Raw genomic sequence first — 19126 nt, 5'->3', positions numbered from 1 at the left:
GAAGGCAGGCTCTTGGAGGGTAAAAGAAGGATCAGACTCTTCTGTTTTAAAATACACGGAGCTTGATTCTTCTCACCTTTACCATAGGTGAAAATGAGGATTTCAAACAGTGTAAAGGAGATTGGAGTCAGGCAGACAGACTGGTAAATGGTTCAGTCTCCATATGGATCCTGTTACTGATTTGGGATCCAAACTGAATTGATTTATTGTAAAGGAATCATATCTGTTCTCCTTGTACATTATATGTAATTTATGCTGCTCAGGATAAGCCATGCCCTAAGTGAAGCCTAATGATACGTTCTCTGCTGTTGTAGCGAATGAGCAGAGTGCCCGTTTGATAATTAAACAAATGTGATCATGATAAACCCACGACCACTGGTGGTGGATTTTCCTTGTGCACCAAGAGCTCAATCAAGGGAATCGGACACAAAACCCCCTTTGCTTTCTGAACTGCTGCTTTTTAAAAAACACGCACATGCTCACAAGCATGGCACAAACAGACACAAGGAGCGTGGGAACTGCACCTTCACTGGACAGATGAAATCTTAATGCTGTTATTACTCTGGTCTTTGCAGCTACCCTTCCAACACCACGAAATCATATTCAGTTTCTCCCAAGGAGTGGATAAAGGGTTAGGTGGAAGTCATCAAGGCACCCCAAAAATGGAAGAAGTGTGGCAATGTAAGAAGTTTAGAGAAAAGGGATGAAAGCTGAAAAATTATCATCTTCTATACTTTCCGCAGTATGCATCCGATGAAGTGAGCTGTAGCTCACGAAAGCTTATGCTCAAATAAATTGGTTAGTCTCTAAGGTGCCACAAGTACTCCTTTTCTTTTTGCGAATACAGACTAACATGGCTGTTACTCTGAAACCCATCAGATTTCAAACCCTGCAGGGGGTTGGGGGTGCTTTGATCTGGGGGATTTGTGCAGACTCAGATCTTGAAGTGAATTTGAGGCTGTGGAGATTTCTAAGGGTGAGAATGAAAGTGTGGTGGGGACTGCCGACCTGAGAAAATTTCGGGAAACCCCTTTCTTTTTCTGGATCCGTGGCAGGTCTGAATGGAGTGAAATGCAAGCTGGACTGAACCTTATAGTGTTTATTAGAGAAATTACACAGTCTACTTCAGATTCGTCATAAAAAAAATAAAACCGCTTTCAACAGGGGCATTAAACATAAACGAACAATATATACATGTCCATTCCGTACTCCAGCAGCTGCAGGGGCTAGTCCATTTCCTCCTCTCTTTGGGCCCTGTATTCCTTTATGCTTGCCTGCAAATGAGATCAAATGACCAATGTCAATGCTGTATGTTTGATGAATTAAAACACAGCCACACCCTTGTCCACGCCTGAGGAGCTTTGAGAGGCTCTCTGGTTCTGAACTTACTGTCCTGGGCAGAATAAAACATGAAAAGGGCAACATTTTAATGTGGCTGAGGCTCCTCCTTGAAAAGACCGAAGGGTGGGGAGGGTAACTGATGAGCTTTAGGCAGTGATGAGCTGCCAAAAGCTGAAGAACCAGTTCCTTCAGTCGCTCTGGGTGTTCGGCAGCACTTTGGTGGCAGGGCCTTCAGTCACTCCGGGTCTTCGGCAGCACTGAAGGACAGGCCGCCGAAGTGCCACCGAAGATCCGGGTGAGTAAAAATTAAAAAGGGATTCTCAGGGGAGCCTCCCCAGCCGAGAGCTCAGGTGGGCCGGACAGGACGGTCCCGCAGGCTGGATGTGGCCCGCAGGCCGGAGTTTGCCCACCCCTTTAACAACCGGTTCTAAACCAGCTTCAAAATTTAACAACTGGTTCGTGCAAACCGGTGCGAACCGGCTCCAGCTCACCACTGGCTTTAGGTGCTCTGAGAAATGGTTGCGTTTTATTTCTGATCATAACCTTGGATCACTGTAAGGGAGGTGAGGCAGCGCCCCCAGGAGTAGCCCCCAGATCAGCCTGCCTAGAGACACAGATGCTTTACAGATTACAGCAGCATGTTTGAAAGAGAACAAATTCAGAGCCCATTTTTGCCCCCATTGAGGTCCCTGCCACTGCATCAGGCCATTCCTTCAAAGAGCACAGGTCCACATTCGTTAGGGTTGGGGGGAGCAGATTATTGATCCCAAATTTATTCTGCAGCATCCAGGTTCCATATGCACCACTCACACCCAAGCCACCCTTCACACTGGCATTCTTACGCCCCTGCCACACCAAATTGTCTCTATGATGCACTAGCTGCTCTCTACCACAAGCAGAATTACTGAGCCTCAGGTGGCTTTCCAAATCCTATCCCCCTGGTATGGTCGAAAAAACATCTCTTCCAAGATGACGGTGAAACCCCTTGGATATGGAATGCAGATTTGTGCATTCTCTGCTCTTTACTCTACACTGCAGTAAAATGTAACAAACAGGGTGAAATAGCAATATTTTGCATTTACCTTGTATAGCAACTTTCATCTGAGGCTCCCAAAGCACTCTACAAACACTGCTTGCTTCTCAGAACCCCCCTTTCAGAGGCAGGTGAAGTGTCACTTTAGAGATGGGGAAACCGAGTCACACAGAGGAGAAGTGACTTCCCCAAGGTCACACAGCGATTCAGTGTCAAAGCTGGTCAGAGAGCCCAAGTCTGCTGACTCCCAGTTCCACTTCTCTAACTACTACAACTGGCTGCATCCAAATATGTGCAGATCTTGCAAGAGGAGCGAGGAGGGGATCAGTTAGATAACGGCTGCAGCCATGGACATGTTAGTACCTCTGTCAGTCAATCAGTGCAGCCAGCTATTTCTCTCCTTTGCCGACCACAGAGAGGATCCCAGAGTCATTCTACCATGAAGCAGTGACCTCACCTCAAACTTGCTGAGCACGTGCTGGCAGACATCCACCAGTTCTGTCAGTCCTCTCCGGAATGGCTCAATGGCCAGGAGCCCCCCTTCAGAAAAGGAGAAGCATTGGCATAAAGTGTGGCTGGCTCCAGTATGAGATACGGGGCCCTTCCCCTCCTAGCCCAGCTCAGTAGTGACCAACCATCATACACCTCTTTGGCGGCTCCTGTGATAAGGTGAGGATCTTAGGCCAGCATTCACATCATGCTCCCTCCCACTCTCATCAGCAGTCTGAGAAGAGCATACAAGGGCCATGGAGGCTTGAACTGGTGTCTCAGAGACCCAAGTCCAGGCTGAAGCCCTTTGGCAGGGGACAGCATAGGGGAAGGTTGCCCTGCAGTTTGTGCTGTGGACAGACTTAAGGCTCCACTCTCTGGGGCCAGCAATCCAGCACTTTGCAGCACTGCTAAATTCTCCAAAAAATTAAAAAGCCATCTAGTACAACTTGGCCATTTCCAGTGGCTCTGCTCTTCTATGCAACCAACACTCAAGGCCACAGGAGAGGGGACCTGTGAGCTGGGAACCAAGTTAGAGGCTCGGGCTGGGTTTTTCAAACTATTCAGAGCGTCAGATGCTGTGGGACAATTGTGAGATAGGTATGGAAATGGAGCAGATCTTTGGCCTTGCTCTTGCAACGGCAGATGCAGTCCCAGGCAAGTCCTGCAGGCTGCCCTTTGGTGTGGACATCAGGATAGGATCGGGGGAATGCGGAGTACAGCATCCAGAGGGCACCCTGCTGCATAGAGCACTTGCGGTGCTATTCACCCCAGGAATTAGCAATATCTGGCCATCGAGCTGTATAACAGACTGGATCTGTTGTTTAGTGTATAATGTAACAAGCTTTGGGTGAAGATCTAACGCAAAGGGGGCATCCGGGAGCTAACCAGGGGGTGATGCCTGGTGGGATGCCCAGTGCTGAGTGAGGCTTTGGGACCACAACTCCCCAAGCTTGCTGATTACTACAGAGGCCACGTCTGGGCTCTGCACTGGGGGATGACAGAGACCAGCTCTATCACTGCTACTCAAGATGCACTGATCATGGATGGTGATAGCAACTGCCCAGTAGAATGGTGGAACGAAGGACATGCAGAGAGAGGGAGGGGGCTGGCTGATCCATGGTTTCAGGGCCTGACATGGCAAGGGACAGCTGTCCAAGGAAGCCCAGCTGCATTCCTACCTCTGGTCTGGATCCGGAAGTTGATTTTGCTTTCAGATGGGTGTGTGATGCTGTAACCACAAAACTCCACTTCAGAGCTACAAGGAGAGACAGAAGCAGGAAGCACAAATGGGCTCTCAAAATCAGCAGCAAGCCAACTGCAGACTCTCATGTGTAGGGAACCTCTGAAGCAAGCAGACCTGCACTGCGTGATGGTCCCACATGTTTCAAAAGCAATCACTTCCCATCACCCACAGCTCCCTGAGACAGACATGCAGAGGGGAAGGTGTACTTCTGCGGGGTGGGCTGGATCCTGAAGTGGATGGGGTATGGAGCAAGATAAACATCCCCTGCCTCTTCTATGTTGTGGATGGATTTCACGGCTGCCCAGACCCAAACCTGGGACCAGTCGAGTGGTTGCCCTGGCTTTAGCAGTTGAAAGGAAGCACGGCCTAAAGGTTACAGCACTGGTTTGCTGATGGTGATTTATCATGAGCAGCTTACAAGACTATCACAATTTGTCCTTTAAAATTATCAAATGAAAACCCCCCTCCATGAATACTTCTAGAGCTGGAACTCATGACAAGAAGTTCCTCATAAATATTCACTACTGGATAGTTTGGATAGGATCATGTAGGTCATGAGATACTATTCTTTTGACTGCATAAGCATACGAATCAGGCTCCCAGTGAGGATATTTGTGTTTGCAAGTTCAAAATGAGATTCTCTAATTCTCACTTGAACACTGACTGTTTCCACTCTCAGGCCTGACAGTAAACTTGTTCCCAAAGGGGCAGATATGCAGTCAAAGTGCATTTGTTTAAAGAACCCAAGTAGGGAGATTTGTAATATTCACCCAGCTTCAGGAGTGCCAGAGGTGCTAGATCAGAAGTCAAGGGACAAGAAACATAGCCCTAAGGTGGTACCAGTTATCACAGGGACTCAACTTACTTTTTCATGATCATGTAACGGAGGGAGTTGCCGAGTGTGTGGTCCTCATCATGTAACACAAATGTGACACAGTTTCCATCTGTCTCATCTGCCTGGACCTGCCAGACACAGGAAAGCAAGAGGAGCACAAAAATTATATCTCCAGATGATTTAAGCTCCTCCTGAAGTAACTAAGGCCAGGCCTATACTAGAAAAATGACTCAGTTCTGATGACTGGTGTCAGCAACAGACTCACCCACCCATGGTCTGACTGTAAGCATAGACCTGGACAACTAGGTTCATCATTGTTCATCTATGTTCATCACTGTGTTAGAAAACAGTGGTTGAGACTTGCCAAGAGCTTGTTTTTGGAGAAATGCCACAGCTGGAGTATGGGCCCACCACATAAATCTGGAGGGAAAAAAATATAAAGCCAGAGCCTTCCTCTTAGAACCCAAGGATTTCTCGGCTGCCAGATAGACAAAGGCTAGATATACTGCATGATAGAAAAGTTAGGAATTATTATTATATATACAGTCAAAGGATTAGTATTATCCTAGGTTCTGATCCTTCCATTTCTTGCACACCCAAAGGTCCCAGCCTTCCAAGGGAATTTTGGGAGCACGAGTACAAGATTCCACCCTCAACGACCTTTAATACCAAGCCATTCTCGGATCTCTTTCACCGGGAGTCACATTCCAGACTCAACAATAACTATCTGAGTCTGTGGAAACTGGCACCTTGAGTGTAACAAGACTGTGCTTTTTTTCACTCAAGAGAGGGGGGAAATAGTCCCAGCATCTATTGCTGCTGGACGAGTTGTAGGGATACCAGCCGGGATCCATTGTGGGGAGAAAAAGGAGAATATCTAGGAATAATGGGTGAAATAAAAAGCAACAAGCAGTGAGGTGAGATGACAGGAAAAGCTTCCTAAAGGAAAAAGTTTGTTGAAAGGAGTCAGGCCAAGTCTACACTTACAAGCGTACAGTGGCACAGCTGCACCAATACCATTGTGCCACTGTCAGAGCGCTCGTGTAGCCACGTTATGCTGATGGGAGAGACCTCTCTCATCAACAACAAGCAGCAGAAGCTATGGTGGTGGGAGAGCTGGCGGCCACTTCTGGGACCACACTGAGCCAGGGTAGTCAGGGAGCCTGCCTTAGCCCCAGGCCCTGCTTGCGCCACTGACTGGACTTTTAACTTTTACAACAGGCTACATAAAAAGCACTAGCAAAGTCAGTACAAACTGAAATTTCATACAGACAATGACTTGTTTATACTGCTCTATACACTATACACTGAAATGTAAGTACAATATTTATATTCCAATTGATAATTTTATAATTATATGGTAGAAATGAGAAAGTAAGCAATTTTTCAGTAACAGTGTGCTGTGACACTTTTGTATTTTTATGTCTAATTTTGTAAGCAAGCAGTTTTTAAGTCATCACCTTGGTTTTCTCTGCATTGATTTCCATGCCATATTTTGCAGAGGTTTCATCCAATCGTTTCACAAGGTTAGCAAGTTCATCTTCACTGCCTGCCAGGCCATCAATGTCATCAGCGAACCGAAGATTTGAGATTGTTCGCCCCTCAATGCTGACTGTGCATATGTGATCTTCTAGGGTATCAGTCATTATAAGCTCCAAGTAGATGTTGAACAGTGTGGGTGAAAGAAGGCAGCCTTGGTGCGAAACCACTCTCCTATTGTGCCATTGACGAGAACTGCACGGCTGGCCTTGGCATATAGTTGTTTAATGGTAAGAATAAGCTTGTGACCAACATTGTACTTCTTCATAGTTGCCCAGAGAGCTTCATGCCGTACTCTGTCAAATGCCTTCTTGAAGTCAACAAAGACATGGTAGATGTCCTGCTGGTGTTGTAAGTACTTCTCACATAGAACATGAAGGTTGAAAATCGGTTCTGTGGTACTTGTTCCAGCACAAAAGCCAGCCTGTTCTTCAGCAATGATATTCTCCGCTTGTGGCTTCAATCTGTTCAATATGACTTTCAACAACACTTTGCTGGGATGGCTAACTAAGCTTATGGTCCAGTAATTTTGACACAATTGCAGGTTGCCTTTCTTTGGCAGAGTGATGATTAGTGACTGTGTCCACGTGAAGGGCCACTCACCGGTCTGCCGGATCTTGCTGCAGATCTATTGACAACATCCCAGCCGAAATTATGAAATTCAGAGGAGCACATCTATTACTATTTGTCCTCCGAATTTCATCAATTCGGCTGGGATGTTGTCAATACCTGTAGCCTTTCTGTTCTTGAGTGATTTCACAGCTGTCTCCACTTCTTCACTTAGAATTGGAAAGTCATCCTCCTCTGTTGAATCTGGGCTGTCTAAGCTGATGACAAAAAACGTGATGGGATCAGCTCACCTATCACTGTCAGTGGACTAGAGCTGGAGACAGTGAAATAGTTCAAGTATTTGGGGGCAATCATCACTGATGAAGGATCCAAGGCAGAAATTCGGGCAAGAACTACACAAACCACAGCAGCAGTGGCAAAGCTAAAGCCAATTTGGAGGAATAAGAACATCTTCCTGGAATCCAAACTGAAACTGCTGCATGCATTGGTCACCTCCATTTTTCTGTATGCATGCAAGACACGGACCCTGACGGAAAATACAGGTAGTAGAGATGAGATACTTCCATAAAATCCTGGGCATCTCCTACTTCGACCACGTCACTAATGAAGAGATCTGCAACATCATCACCCAATGCGCTGAGTCATATGAAGACCTCCTGATGACCGTGAAGAAGTGCAAGCTGAAGTGGTACAGCCATGTAACAAGATCATCTGGCCTACCCAAGATCATCCTCCAAAGGACAGTACAGCAGAAGAGAGGAAGAGGTAGACAGAAGAAGAGATGGACTGACAACATAAAAGAGTGGACAGGAATGGACTTTGCAGAGACTCAAGCACTGACACACAATCATCAGGGGTGGAGACATTTGGTTCATTGCTCATCAATGATAGTGACCCAACGACCAATGCGGTTATGGGAGTGATGATGATGAGTTTTTAAGTGAAGTGAAACTTGGGGGTACACAAGACAAATCAGACTCCTAAAAGGGGTACAGTTGTCTGGAAAGGTTGAGAGCCACTGCTCTAGGTGAAATCCTACCCTATTGAAATGAATGTGAATTTCATCAGTGACTTCAATAGGATCAAGATATCACTCCAGTAATACCACCACCTAGCTCTTACCTAGCGTTTTCATCAGCAGATCTCAAAGTGTTTTTCAAAGCAGGTCAGTATCGTTATCACCATTATATATGGGGAAACCGAGGCACAGGGCAGTGACATGACTTGTCCAAGGAGTCAGAGTGAGCCAGTGGCAGAGCTGGGTCTCCCAGGTCCCCGTTCAGTGCTCTATTCACGAGGCCACACTGCCTCCGTGTCTGTCACGGAGATCAAGTCAGCACTAGGAGTTAAAAAAACAGCAGTTCCATTTTAAAATCCTGTTTGTCCAGCATTTAGATCAGCTCTTGATATCTGGTCTTAGCTGAAGGGTCTCAGGCTGGGAGAACATCTTGATAATTCTGTGGCTAAGGCATTAGATCTGGGTTCAGTGCCAAGCTTTGCTCCAGACTCCTTGTCTGACACTGGGCAAATAATTTAACCCTCTGGGCCTCAGTTCCCTATTGGTGACATGCTGCTTTTCTCTCCCATCCCATTGTGAGCTCTTTGGGGCAGGATCTCACTCTGTGCCCACGACATTGGGGCCCTGATCTTGGTTGGGCCATCTAAGCCCTTCTTCTGCCTGTCAGGCCCCACACTGGTTTCCTTCAACTTCTCAGGAAAGAGCAGGTTGAGGGGTGTGTGCAATAGGCTGATGAAGGAGGTGGTTATTTACAGGGGTGGGGTCATGAAGGGTGGTTTAAACGGGCTCATACGCCCTGAGAGAGGGGAGAGCAGGCAAGTGGGATTTTCTTCTTTAGTCTGATGCCATTTTAATGGCTACCCAAGGAGCTTGGAGCTATGGAAAGATGCTTCTGAGCCTCAATAGACACTAAAGATATCAGTAAATACTTCCTTGCAGACTAGCAAAATAACAACCAGCTCTGGGAACAAACAGGAAGGAGGTGGGTCTAATGTGTGTGGGAGGGGACTGGGAGTTAGTTCACTTGAGTTCTGTTCTCAGCAATGCCACGATCTCACTGAGTGGCATAGGGAAAGTCCCTCATTTCTTGTCTTCTTACTCCCATGGAAATTTTGCCAATGACCACTGTGGGGGAAGGACTTATTCCTTAACCTCTCTCTCTGCACCTCATTTTCCCCATGTGTAGAATTGGGGATGATATTTACCTACCCCACCAAAGGGTTGTGAGGCTTAATTTATTAAAGTGCTTTGAGATCCTAACATGAAAGGGGCTGTAGAAATACAAAGGATTATAACGTTAATATAATTATTGTGCCGCATGTAATCTACAGGGATTGCTGCGGCTTTCTGGAGCCAGTCCTGGAGCAGATGCTCTGCTGGTTTGGGAGGGAATCCCAATCCCAAACCTGTCCTGTTGGAGCTTTTAGTAATTGGTGTATTGGCAGCAGTCTGACAGACTATATCAGGAGGATTCTGGATCCACTGCTGCGTCATGTCTCTAGGGGCCTGATCCTGCACAGTGTGGCACACCCTCAAGGGTCAATATGTCACAGGATCAGGCCCTCTATGCCCAAATACATGCACATGTGGATTTGGATGTTATCAATAAGGCTACAATTTAGTCATGGGTATTTTTAATAAAATTCATGGACAGGTCACAGGCAAAAAACAAAAATTCACAACCTGTGACCTGTACATGACTTGTACTATAAATACCTCTGACTAAATCTTAGTTGGGGGGCCCCCTGGAAGAGTCCTGCTCTGCGGGACCCCTGGGGGTGCTGCTGCAGGCCCCAAGAGACCGTTACTCTGGGGGTGCCCCCAGGGACCACCCCCAGACTGCTGCCAGAGGCCACTGAGCTGTGGCTGCTCCTGCTGCCCTGGGACCACTGCTCAGGCGGTCCCTGGGGCCAGCTGCACCAGCTGCTGCTCGGGCAGTCCCTGGGGCCAGCCACCCGGGGCTGCCCGAGCAGCGGCCATTGCGGCTGGCCCCAGGGCAACTCCAGCAGCGACCAGTGCAGCTGGCTGCAAGGCCACCCAAGCGGCTAGCTGCAGAGCCACTCCAGCAGCGGCCAGTGTGGCTGTCCCCTGGGCCACCTGGCACCCGTGGTCAGCCATACTGACCACTGCAGAATCACAGAGTTCATGGAAAAGAGGGCTGTGTGGCCTAGTGCAGTGCATCACAGGAGACGCACAGGGCAGACTTCTTAAAGGAGATTGAGAAGGCAACAAACCACACAGCAGACTACAGTGCATTTAGCTTTTCCATCTGTCTAGTGCACTCTGAGAAACCGGTGCACTGATCTGATGGATGACAGCCTATGCAACCACAGAGAACATGCTGTGCCAGACCAGTCTGGTTCCCGGAGACTTGATTTTTCCCTCCTATTTTGCACAGAGATCTCTTTGATACATTTCCGGATCTCCATAGGGATGGAAGGTTTGCCATAGATGATCAGACCACTGGTCCTCCAGCAGTGGCTGTTATCTGATGCTTCAGAGAAGGCAAACAGCATCCCTCCAGTAAAACACCACTTGTGTCATGCTGTATACATAGGGAGGGTTCTGACATGGTCCTGCAGTAATCAGTTTGTGCCCAGAGGCATGAAATTGGATGTCTCTATATATTTCTAATGTGCCCATCACTGTGGTATGTAGGTCTCAAATTATCCATCCCATTTGAAAATTGTTCTCCGTTATCTGACCTGAAAGCCCGATCCCCTTCCTGGTGTAGGGAATTCCACCTGGTGTGCAGCAATATTTTATTTTTCTACATTTACTTGCCATTCATTTCATCCGGTGGCCCCTTGTTCTCAAATTATGGAAAAACAGGAAAAAAGAAGAACTGATCTGTTTTAATGGCAGCTTTCCTAATCAGAAATACACAATCAATCAAATTGCCTCTAGATCCCCAAAGATGTTTCTAAGTGGAGTAATTATTCCAGAAAAAAGTTGCTTTTATTCTGGAAGAGTATCTACACAGGGGAGTTATATTGGCATGGCTATAAAAGAACAAAAAGAAAAGGAGGACTTGTGGCACCTTACAGACTACCAAATTTATTTGAGCATAGGGCTTTCGTAAGCTACAGCTCACTTCATCGGATGCATTCCGTGGATGAAGTGAGCTGTAGCTCACGAAAGCTTATGCTCAAATAAATTTGTTAGTCTCTAAGGTGCCACAAGTCCTCCTTTTTTTTTTGCGAATACAGACTAACACGGCTGCTACTCTGAAACCTATAAAAGAACAGTTATTCTGCTAAAGCTATGCTGGTCAATTTCCCTGCATAGACAACCCCTTAGAGATGGGAAAGACCCACAAAATTATCCAGGATATCCATACCAAGGGCAGGCTGTAGACCCTGGTCCTGACAGACCATATCTCAGATATTTATTTGCCTCTTCCAGCTAAGCAATCCTAATAGCTGTAATCCCATATCATATACAAGATCTTTCTGCTTAGAGGGGCTGTAAATTATTTAACCTTGTAAGTGGTACCCACATACTGCAGTGATGGCTACATTAGTGCTGCACATAGAAGGACTAGATTAGCTAGACAGGGTGGTGGCTAGTTTATATTTGGGACACTGGTTTTTATTCATGTTCAATGGGCAATCAGAAGGGTCAATTTATACACAAATTGTTTTGTATGCAAGTACAGGTGGTAACTGGTTAGGGACCACGGTGCAAGTCTGTCCCTAAATTCCCTGACATCTCTTATATCAAGCAACCCATTTCAGTCCCCTTTCTCTTTTACTGTGTATGGGTCTGTACACTATGGGACATTTCTAGATCAAAGTGTCTGGTTTGCTGTCTAGAGGCCTGATCCTTCTACCCTTTTCCACAATGTGTCAATGGAAGTAGTCATGGTTACTTATGAGGAGATATGCATGATTGGGCATTTTGTTGGAACAATAACTAACCATATTTACATGGTTCCTTTTTAAAACAGGCAATAAATAATAGATACTACTAACAACAATCCATTTGTTTCCCCTGTGCAGCCCCCTCCATTCTCAATAGCCCCTTCCCCATTGATTGGTTGGTTGGCTGGCAACTGGAGACTCTGGAGGAGCTGTCCAGAGAGTAATAATTTACATCGTCTTGGACTGCTGGACAAACAAGTTCCTTTCAAGCTAGTAAGTGATACAAATCCAGCTATGGTGAACTGTGGTGCCATCTAGTGCATTGGCTGAGAGAGAAAAAAAGTACAAGGAACCTGGTGAAGGAAACAAAAGACGGTGAGGTAATATCGTTTATTGGGCTGACTTCTGTTTGTGAAAGATACAAGCTTTCAAGCTAACACAGAGCTCTCCATCAGGTGAAAGCCTGAAGAAGAGCTCTGTATACGCTCAAAAGCTTGTCTCTTTCACCAACAGAAGTTGGTCCAATAAAAGATATTACCTCACCCACTTTGTCTTGCTAATAACAGGACCAACATGGCTACAACAGCACTGAATCAACTGATGAAGGAAAGGCAGACATAAGAAAAAAGTTTGGGTTCATGGATAGAAAGGCCAGTCTGAAACTCTCACTACAGAGCTGAATAATCTTGCCAATGTGTCGGTTTAAAGGGTGGGAAATCTCTACCACAGAAAGATCTTGCAGCTAACAAAATGATTATCTGAGACTCCTTGGTCCTCATTCCAAAAAATCCCTTTGAAAAATAGGGCCAGTTTTAGAAAATATTGACCCTAGCTTCTAACCTAGCTCCATCTAACATAGCACAGACTTTGCTGTTTATATTCCCTGTGGGACAATCTCAGTGAGCTCAAAACACAGGGCAACACAATGAAATGCTTCAAGAAATTAAAGCAGCAGGCACCTTCTTGGATCTCACTCTTCCATCCATTTCTGAAAATGCCACTTTTGTCTCCTCTCAATTTCTCCCTCCCTCTGCTGTTGGCTTGGGTTTTAACTTGGTACCTGTGTCATTTAGCTCCATGAAAGATATTATACAAAATGAAGTGGTGTCACATCCTGTGGTGCTGACAAGCATTAGATAGGGCTACTGATGTTTCTCTAAAGATCAGGTGTGAAATCTGAACCCAAAAACATCCTCCACCACCTTGTGACAAACACCCTAAACAGCTATGTTCCTAGGTTCGAGAATTCTCTGTGCATACATCCCACACTGCTGCCTGGGGAGGAAGGAAGCCCGCCACAGAATTAGTACTTACTAGGGCTGTCGATTAATCGCAGCTAACGCACGCGATTAACTCAAAAAATTATTCGTGATTAAAAAAATTAATTGCGATTAATTGCAGTTTTAATTGCACTGTTAAACAATAGAATACCAATTGAAATTTATTAAATATTTTGATTTTTGTACAATTTCATATATATTGCATTCAGTGTTATAATTGAAACCAAAGTGTGTATTTATTATAAATATTTGCACTGTAAAAATGATAAACAAAAGAAATAGTATTTTTCAATTCACCTCATACAAGTACTGTAGTGCAATCGCTGTCGTGAAAATGCAACTTACAAATGTAGATTTTTTTGTTACATAACTGCACTCAAAAACAAAACAATGTAAAACTTCAGAGCCTACAAGACCACTCAGTCATACTTCTTGTTCAGCCAATCACTCAGACGAACAAATTTGTTTACATTTGCAGGAGTTAATGCTGCCCGTTTCTTGTTTACACTGTCACCAGAAAGTGAGAACAGGCATTTGCTTGACACTTTTGCAGCTGGCATTGGAAGGTATTTACGAACCAGGCACGCTAAACAGAAATCTTAAAAGAGTAACACTCTGATGCGTAAACTACAGAACCTGAACCACCAAAAAAGAAAAACAACCTTGAGCTTGTGGCATCAGACTCAGATAATGAAAATGAACATGCATTGGTCTGTACTGCTTTGGACTGTTATCGAGCAGAACCTGTCATCAGCACGGATCCATGTCTCCTGGAATGGTGGTTGAAGCATGAAGGAACATATGAATCATGAGTGCATCTGCATGTAAATATCTTGCGACGCCGGCTACAACAGTGCCATGTGAATACCCGTTCCCACTTTCAGGAGACATTGTAAACAAGAAATGGGCAGCATTATCTCCTGCAAATGTAAACTAACTTGTTCGTCTGAGCATTTGGATGAACAAGAAGTAGGACTGAGTGGACTTGCAACCCCTAACATTTTACATTGTTTTATTTTTGAATGCAGGCTTTTTTGTACATAATTCTACATTTGTAAGTTCAACTTTCATGATAAAGAGATTGCACTACAGTACTTGTATTAGGCAAATTGAAAAATACTTTTTCTTTTGTTTTTTTACAGTGTAAATACTTGTAATAAAAAAATATAAAGTAAGGACTGTACATTTTGTATTCTGTGTTGTAATTGAAATCAATATATTTGAAAATGTAAAAAACATCCAAAAATATTTAAATAAATGTATTCTATTATTTTTTTAATCACATGATTAATCACGATTCATTTTTTTTAATTGCTTGACAGCCCTAGTACTTACCCCTTCTATCTATCTCAGGCATTATACGGACCTTTCACTGCAGCATCTGAGCACCTTACAGTCTTGAATATAGTTATGCTCCTAACGCCCTGGGAAGTAGGGCAGCGCTATTATCCTTATTGTACAGATGCGGAATTGTGGTCCAGAGAGACTAAGCAACTGGCCCAAGGTCACACAGGGAGTCTGTAAAAGAGCAGGGAACTGAACCTAGTTCGCCCAAGTCCTAGGCTGGTGCCCTAACCACCATCCTTCCTCAGACATCCCTTAGACTTCACAGCCCACCTGCCATGTAGATGGTCCACTGGATTCAAGCTCTGTATCTCAAGAGAGGGCAAGTGAAGGGGCAAATAATGGCTGCTTGCCATACCACTACCCACCCTCAAATAAAACCAATCCAGGGCTTCACCCAGGATACAACTTCATACTGACCATATCTCTGTTCAGCCTGACCTGGTTCCCTGCCTGCTCTGTGAAACAATGAGAGCAGCAGGAGAGCTCTGGCATCACAAATCCTGAAGAAGCCACACTGCCATGGAGCAGGGCTGTGGAGATGGCAGAAGGGAGTGACTTCTGTGCCAATACCTGCGGTCTCCAGCAGCTCTCCTATAACCTATACGGTCATCAGGGACCCATGGATTTTTGGAGATGGGGACCTCCTGCCGCTTCTGTGAATCCCTGATAGAAAGGTTTCTTGTCCGATGTGTGATTGACCCTTTCAGGAAAACACTGAGCCCATAGTAATTCACTGCTACGCAAGGGACACAATTTTGTCTGCTAAGCAAACTAATCGCCCAGCTATTCCACTGCTGGGCTAGACTGATTATAAAATAATATGCCATACGCCATGCAGCTGGGGTTTCACATACAACTTTCAGTTCGGGCACAATATCCCATTTTTAGAGAACTGTTTAATCTAATGTATTGGGTTTTGGTCAATTGAACCCTCCCTATGAAGGCCTATGCCCTTAATCCTGGTCCCAACTCCCAGTGATATCAATGCCAAAACTCCCCATTCTTTTCAGTGTCATTAGATTCCTAGATTCCAAGGCCAGAAGGGACCATTGTGATCATCTAGTCTCATCTCCAGTATAACATAGGCCAGAGAACTGCACCACAATAATCCCTAGAGCAGAGCTTTCAGAAAAACATCCAATCAAAATTGTCAGTGATGAAGAATCCATCACAACCCTTGGTTGTTCCAATGGTTAATTATTCTCACTGTTAAAAATGTATGCTTTATTTCCAGTCTGAAATTGTCTATTTTTGACATCCAGCCATTATATCATGCTATACCTTTCTCTGGCCAGGTCTACACAACAAACTTACATCAGTGTAACTACGTCACTCAGGGTTGTGAAAACAGTGTGTAGACAGCACTTTGTCAACAGGAGGGCTTCTCCTGTCGACATAGTGAGCTACTGCCTCTTACAGAGGTGGCTTAACTACACTGATGGGAGAAGCTCTCCTGTCAGATAGTAGTGTCTTCACTGAAGCGCTACAGCGGCATTGGTGCAGCTGTGCTGCTTCAGCATTTTAAGTGTAGACCTGCCCTTGGATAGATGGGAGAGCCCATTATTAAATAACCTTCTCTTTGTTAAGCTATATAGATCAAGCACCTTGTGTCTATCACTGTAAAGCAGGTTTTCTAATCCTTTAATCATTCACATGGCTCTTCTCTGAACTCCCTCCAATTTATCAACCTCCTTCTTGACTCCCTTGTCTCCAAACCACACTGCAAATCAAGCATAAACAACACATCTGCTTATCTTCTTTGTTACCAACAGCCAGTACTTAGAACTACATTATAGAAAGGAGGTTTGCAGCATTAATTGTAATGGAGACTCAAGCTGAATGTGGAGAGATGAAAACTCTGAATGGGATTGGCTGAAGATCAGTAACAGGTTGGTGGCGCCTCTACTGCTCTGTAGCTATGCCACATCTTATCTTCTTCTGAAGGATACACTTGCTTTCTGGCCTCAGTTGCAGGGCACATTTAAGGTCATTTTTAACAGAGCGGTGGGCTGTGGAGGTGAAAGGTCCTAGCAAAACCAGAAGTGTGGCCTTACACTTAAGGAGACTTGAGATCTTATTACTACTGAACATTTATATTGCAGTAGCACTTAGCTTTGACCAAGTTGAGATCCATGGTGCTAGATACTGTACAAATATATTGTGACTGATAATCCAGGCCCTGCTCATCAAAGGGATTTAGGCACCTAATTCCCAATGGGAAATCAATTGGAGTTAGGTGCCTAAATAGCTTTGAGGATCTGTGCCTTACAGGCGAGATGGTGATGAGACAAGTAAGTAGGTGGGGGAAGGGGGGGGACAGCGTTTCCAACTGTCTAGAATCACAAGTGTTTTTCTTAAAGCCCCAGCTTGTAGATTCACATGATTTTGTGAGAACCTATTTTCATTTTAAAAGAAAAGTTAAGTTTTCTAGTGCTCACGGCGGTAGAGAAAGCTTGAAAACATGAGCCCCAAAAGGCTCAAAACCCAGAAAGAAAATAAAAAGAACCCACATTTACTAGATTTTTAAATCGTATGATTTTGGGGAGGAGCTCGACTCATTATGTTTGAAGGGTTGAGGGTGGCAGTACTGGGGTGTGGAGGCTGGGGGGACACAAATAAAACAGCATTTTTGCACAGATCTGGGTGTGAGTCCAAGTTCTGCCCCCAGACTCCCTGGGGCAATCATCATCCACCCCAGTGCCTCCCCAGCCGCCATCTGCAGAACAGAGACAATGCGTCTTCTCTCTCTGAATCCAGGAACGTAGGTGAGCTCTCAGATATTCCAGCCACGGGAGCCAGATAAAGATCGAGGTAGGCAGAAAACAGGACCACCCATGAAAGCAGTCCCAGGCTCATTGCAGCTGAGGGATTTGGGAACAGCATACCCTGTGGCCTGAGGGCTACAAGGGGAAGCAGTAGGTCACCACATGGCTCTTCTGCCACAAGCCTGAGCCCCCCCAGCCTGCCTCCCTAGTACTCTTATCATTCAGCCAGGGAACACAGCAGGACAGGGAGAACCAGGGAGGCCTGGCCTCCCAGACACTCACCATCTCAAGCAGCGGCTTCCTCTCCGCCCCTTCAGCCATTGCTGCCTGGGAGGAATTTCCTCCCTCCTCCGACTCTGCTAAGGGATTCTGGGAGTTGTAGTCCAATCCTAGTGAAGTGAGCAAACAAGGAAGATTTTGGTGTGCTCTGAAATCACTTTCCCGGCATTGCCAGATTGGAGTCTCTCTATATTTGTTGTGTTTCTTAAAGCCCGCAGCTCCTGGGGTCCCGTGATTGCCTGGGATTTCAGCTTTCAGTGTTTTTAAGTAAGTTTCTAGCCCTCTGTTGAAGAGAAAAGATTGGAAATGTGACCTGAGTGTTGCCTAAAGGTTCAAAACCCACTCATGTGGTAATAAAAATGAGTCAAGGCCCCTAAAATCATGAGATTGGCTTCAAAAATCAGTTGGGTTTATTTTTGTTTGCTTTCTGGTGCTGGTACATGTATGGTTCATGCTTTTGAGTTCTTCTGTGCAGCCAAGAAGGCCAGAAATTTACCTTTCTTTAAAATGAAAGTTGAAATTGTCCAGAAATAATCGGATTCCATAACTAAGGTGCTCACATAGCCACCAAATATTGTGCCACACTCACAGTAAAATTGCAAGGAGTGGCAATATTGAAAACCAGAAGTCAAATAAAAAGGTCTCCAAATGTACTATTAAAAAACAAACAAAGCAAAACAAAAAACCCTTGTGATTTTTAAGTCAGTCTCATAATTTGGAGGGGCCTGGCTCAAATTTGAACACTTAGGGTTGGTGATGCTGCTCTTGTGGCATGTTAATTCCACTGAGAGGCATTCATAGTAGATGCCAAGGGCCTGTATGACATTGGCTGCCTGGGAGAGATGCAGTGAGAGCAGGATTAGGAAATGAAGATATGTGAAATATAAAAGGTGACTTATTTTTAAAGGACAATATCTCAACAAGCTATGTCCTTGGCACCTAACCATGTATCTGCATCACAGAGCATATGTCCTGAGTATGACTGATGCTGAAATATGGAGCAAACTGTGTCTGACCCTGCCCTGTGAGGAAACGGATGAGATGCTACAGGATCACGACTGGTCAACACCAAAACAACCCAAGCCTGGGTTTTGATCTCAAACATCCTGTGAAGTCCTGTTCTGAGTGGATAGATGGTATATCTCTAAGGCTATGTCATGGGTATTTTTAGTAAAAATAATGAACAAGTTAGGGCAATAAACAAAAAGTCATAGCCCGTGACCTGTCCATGACTTTTACTGAAAATACTTGTAACTAAATCTTAGGTGCTGGGGTGGGGGCCCTCTAGCGGACGCTGCTGCTCTGAGGGGTACTCCGAGAGTCGCTTCGAACTAGAATCTGAATGTGATTTGCGGCAGCGGGTCTCGGGAGGCCCCAGGAGGACACGGGCTGGGCAGTCTGAGCCAGCCGGGGGAAGCTGCCCCTTACCCTTCGGCTGCTCGCTGCCGCTCTGGGCTCTCGGCGGCGCCTCTCACAAAGAGCCAGGCACGCTCACCATAGAACTACAATACCCAGCAGGCA

General features: G+C 45.4%; 2 protein-coding genes across 6 annotated transcripts in view; one reads left to right on the top strand and one right to left on the bottom strand.

Moving 5' to 3' along the window:
* Positions 1-1084: 1084 nt before the first annotated feature.
* Positions 1085-19099, bottom strand: LOC144270548 (DNA-directed RNA polymerases I and III subunit RPAC2-like). Of its 5 annotated transcripts, XM_077827083.1 has the most exons (8): positions 19034-19099; positions 17609-17715; positions 8176-8392; positions 5210-5364; positions 4975-5072; positions 4045-4121; positions 2738-2914; positions 1085-1274 (listed from the first exon to the last, which is right to left on the bottom strand). In XM_077827083.1, the coding sequence occupies exons 4-7, from the start codon at positions 5264-5266 to the stop codon at positions 2751-2753; spliced, it is 396 nt and encodes a 131-aa protein (XP_077683209.1). In that variant the 5' UTR covers positions 5267-5364; positions 8176-8392; positions 17609-17715; positions 19034-19099; the 3' UTR covers positions 1085-1274; positions 2738-2750. The 5 variants fall into 5 exon arrangements, with proteins under 5 accessions (XP_077683209.1, XP_077683210.1, XP_077683208.1 ...); XM_077827084.1 differs by lacking the exons at positions 8176-8392; positions 17609-17715; positions 19034-19099 and adding an exon at positions 6405-6505; XM_077827082.1 differs by lacking the exons at positions 5210-5364; positions 8176-8392; positions 17609-17715; positions 19034-19099 and adding an exon at positions 6405-7070 and having other exon boundaries at positions 2832-2914; positions 4045-4094.
* The window catches only part of VAMP7 (vesicle associated membrane protein 7), a 51924-nt gene continuing 50626 nt past the window's right edge, over positions 17829-19126 (top strand). Inside the window, exon 1 of the mRNA XM_077827079.1 lies at positions 17829-17872. The gene's annotated coding sequence lies outside the window, so the exon portion shown is untranslated. The remainder of the gene's footprint in view (positions 17873-19126) is intronic.

Source organism: Eretmochelys imbricata, chromosome 9 (assembly GCF_965152235.1).
Source record: "Eretmochelys imbricata isolate rEreImb1 chromosome 9, rEreImb1.hap1, whole genome shotgun sequence".
NCBI classification, from domain to species: Eukaryota; Metazoa; Chordata; order Testudines; family Cheloniidae; genus Eretmochelys; species Eretmochelys imbricata.
Note: the sequence above shows the minus strand (reverse complement) of the source record. Positions and strands in the feature narration are given on the sequence as shown.

What these genes read in the sequence shown, in the direction of transcription:
- LOC144270548 (XM_077827080.1), bottom strand. Translation starts at nt 6,590, where the DNA reads ATGACTGATACCCTAGAAGATCACATATGCACAGTCAGCATTGAGGGG. An exon ending in TCAATGCAGAGAAAACCAAG is followed by an intron (nt 5,073 to 6,404) that starts GTGATGACTTAA and finishes TGTGTCTGGCAG; the next exon opens with GTCCAGGCAGATGAGACAGA. An exon ending in CGTTACATGATCATGAAAAA is followed by an intron (nt 4,122 to 4,974) that starts GTAAGTTGAGTC and finishes CTCTCCTTGTAG; the next exon opens with CTCTGAAGTGGAGTTTTGTG.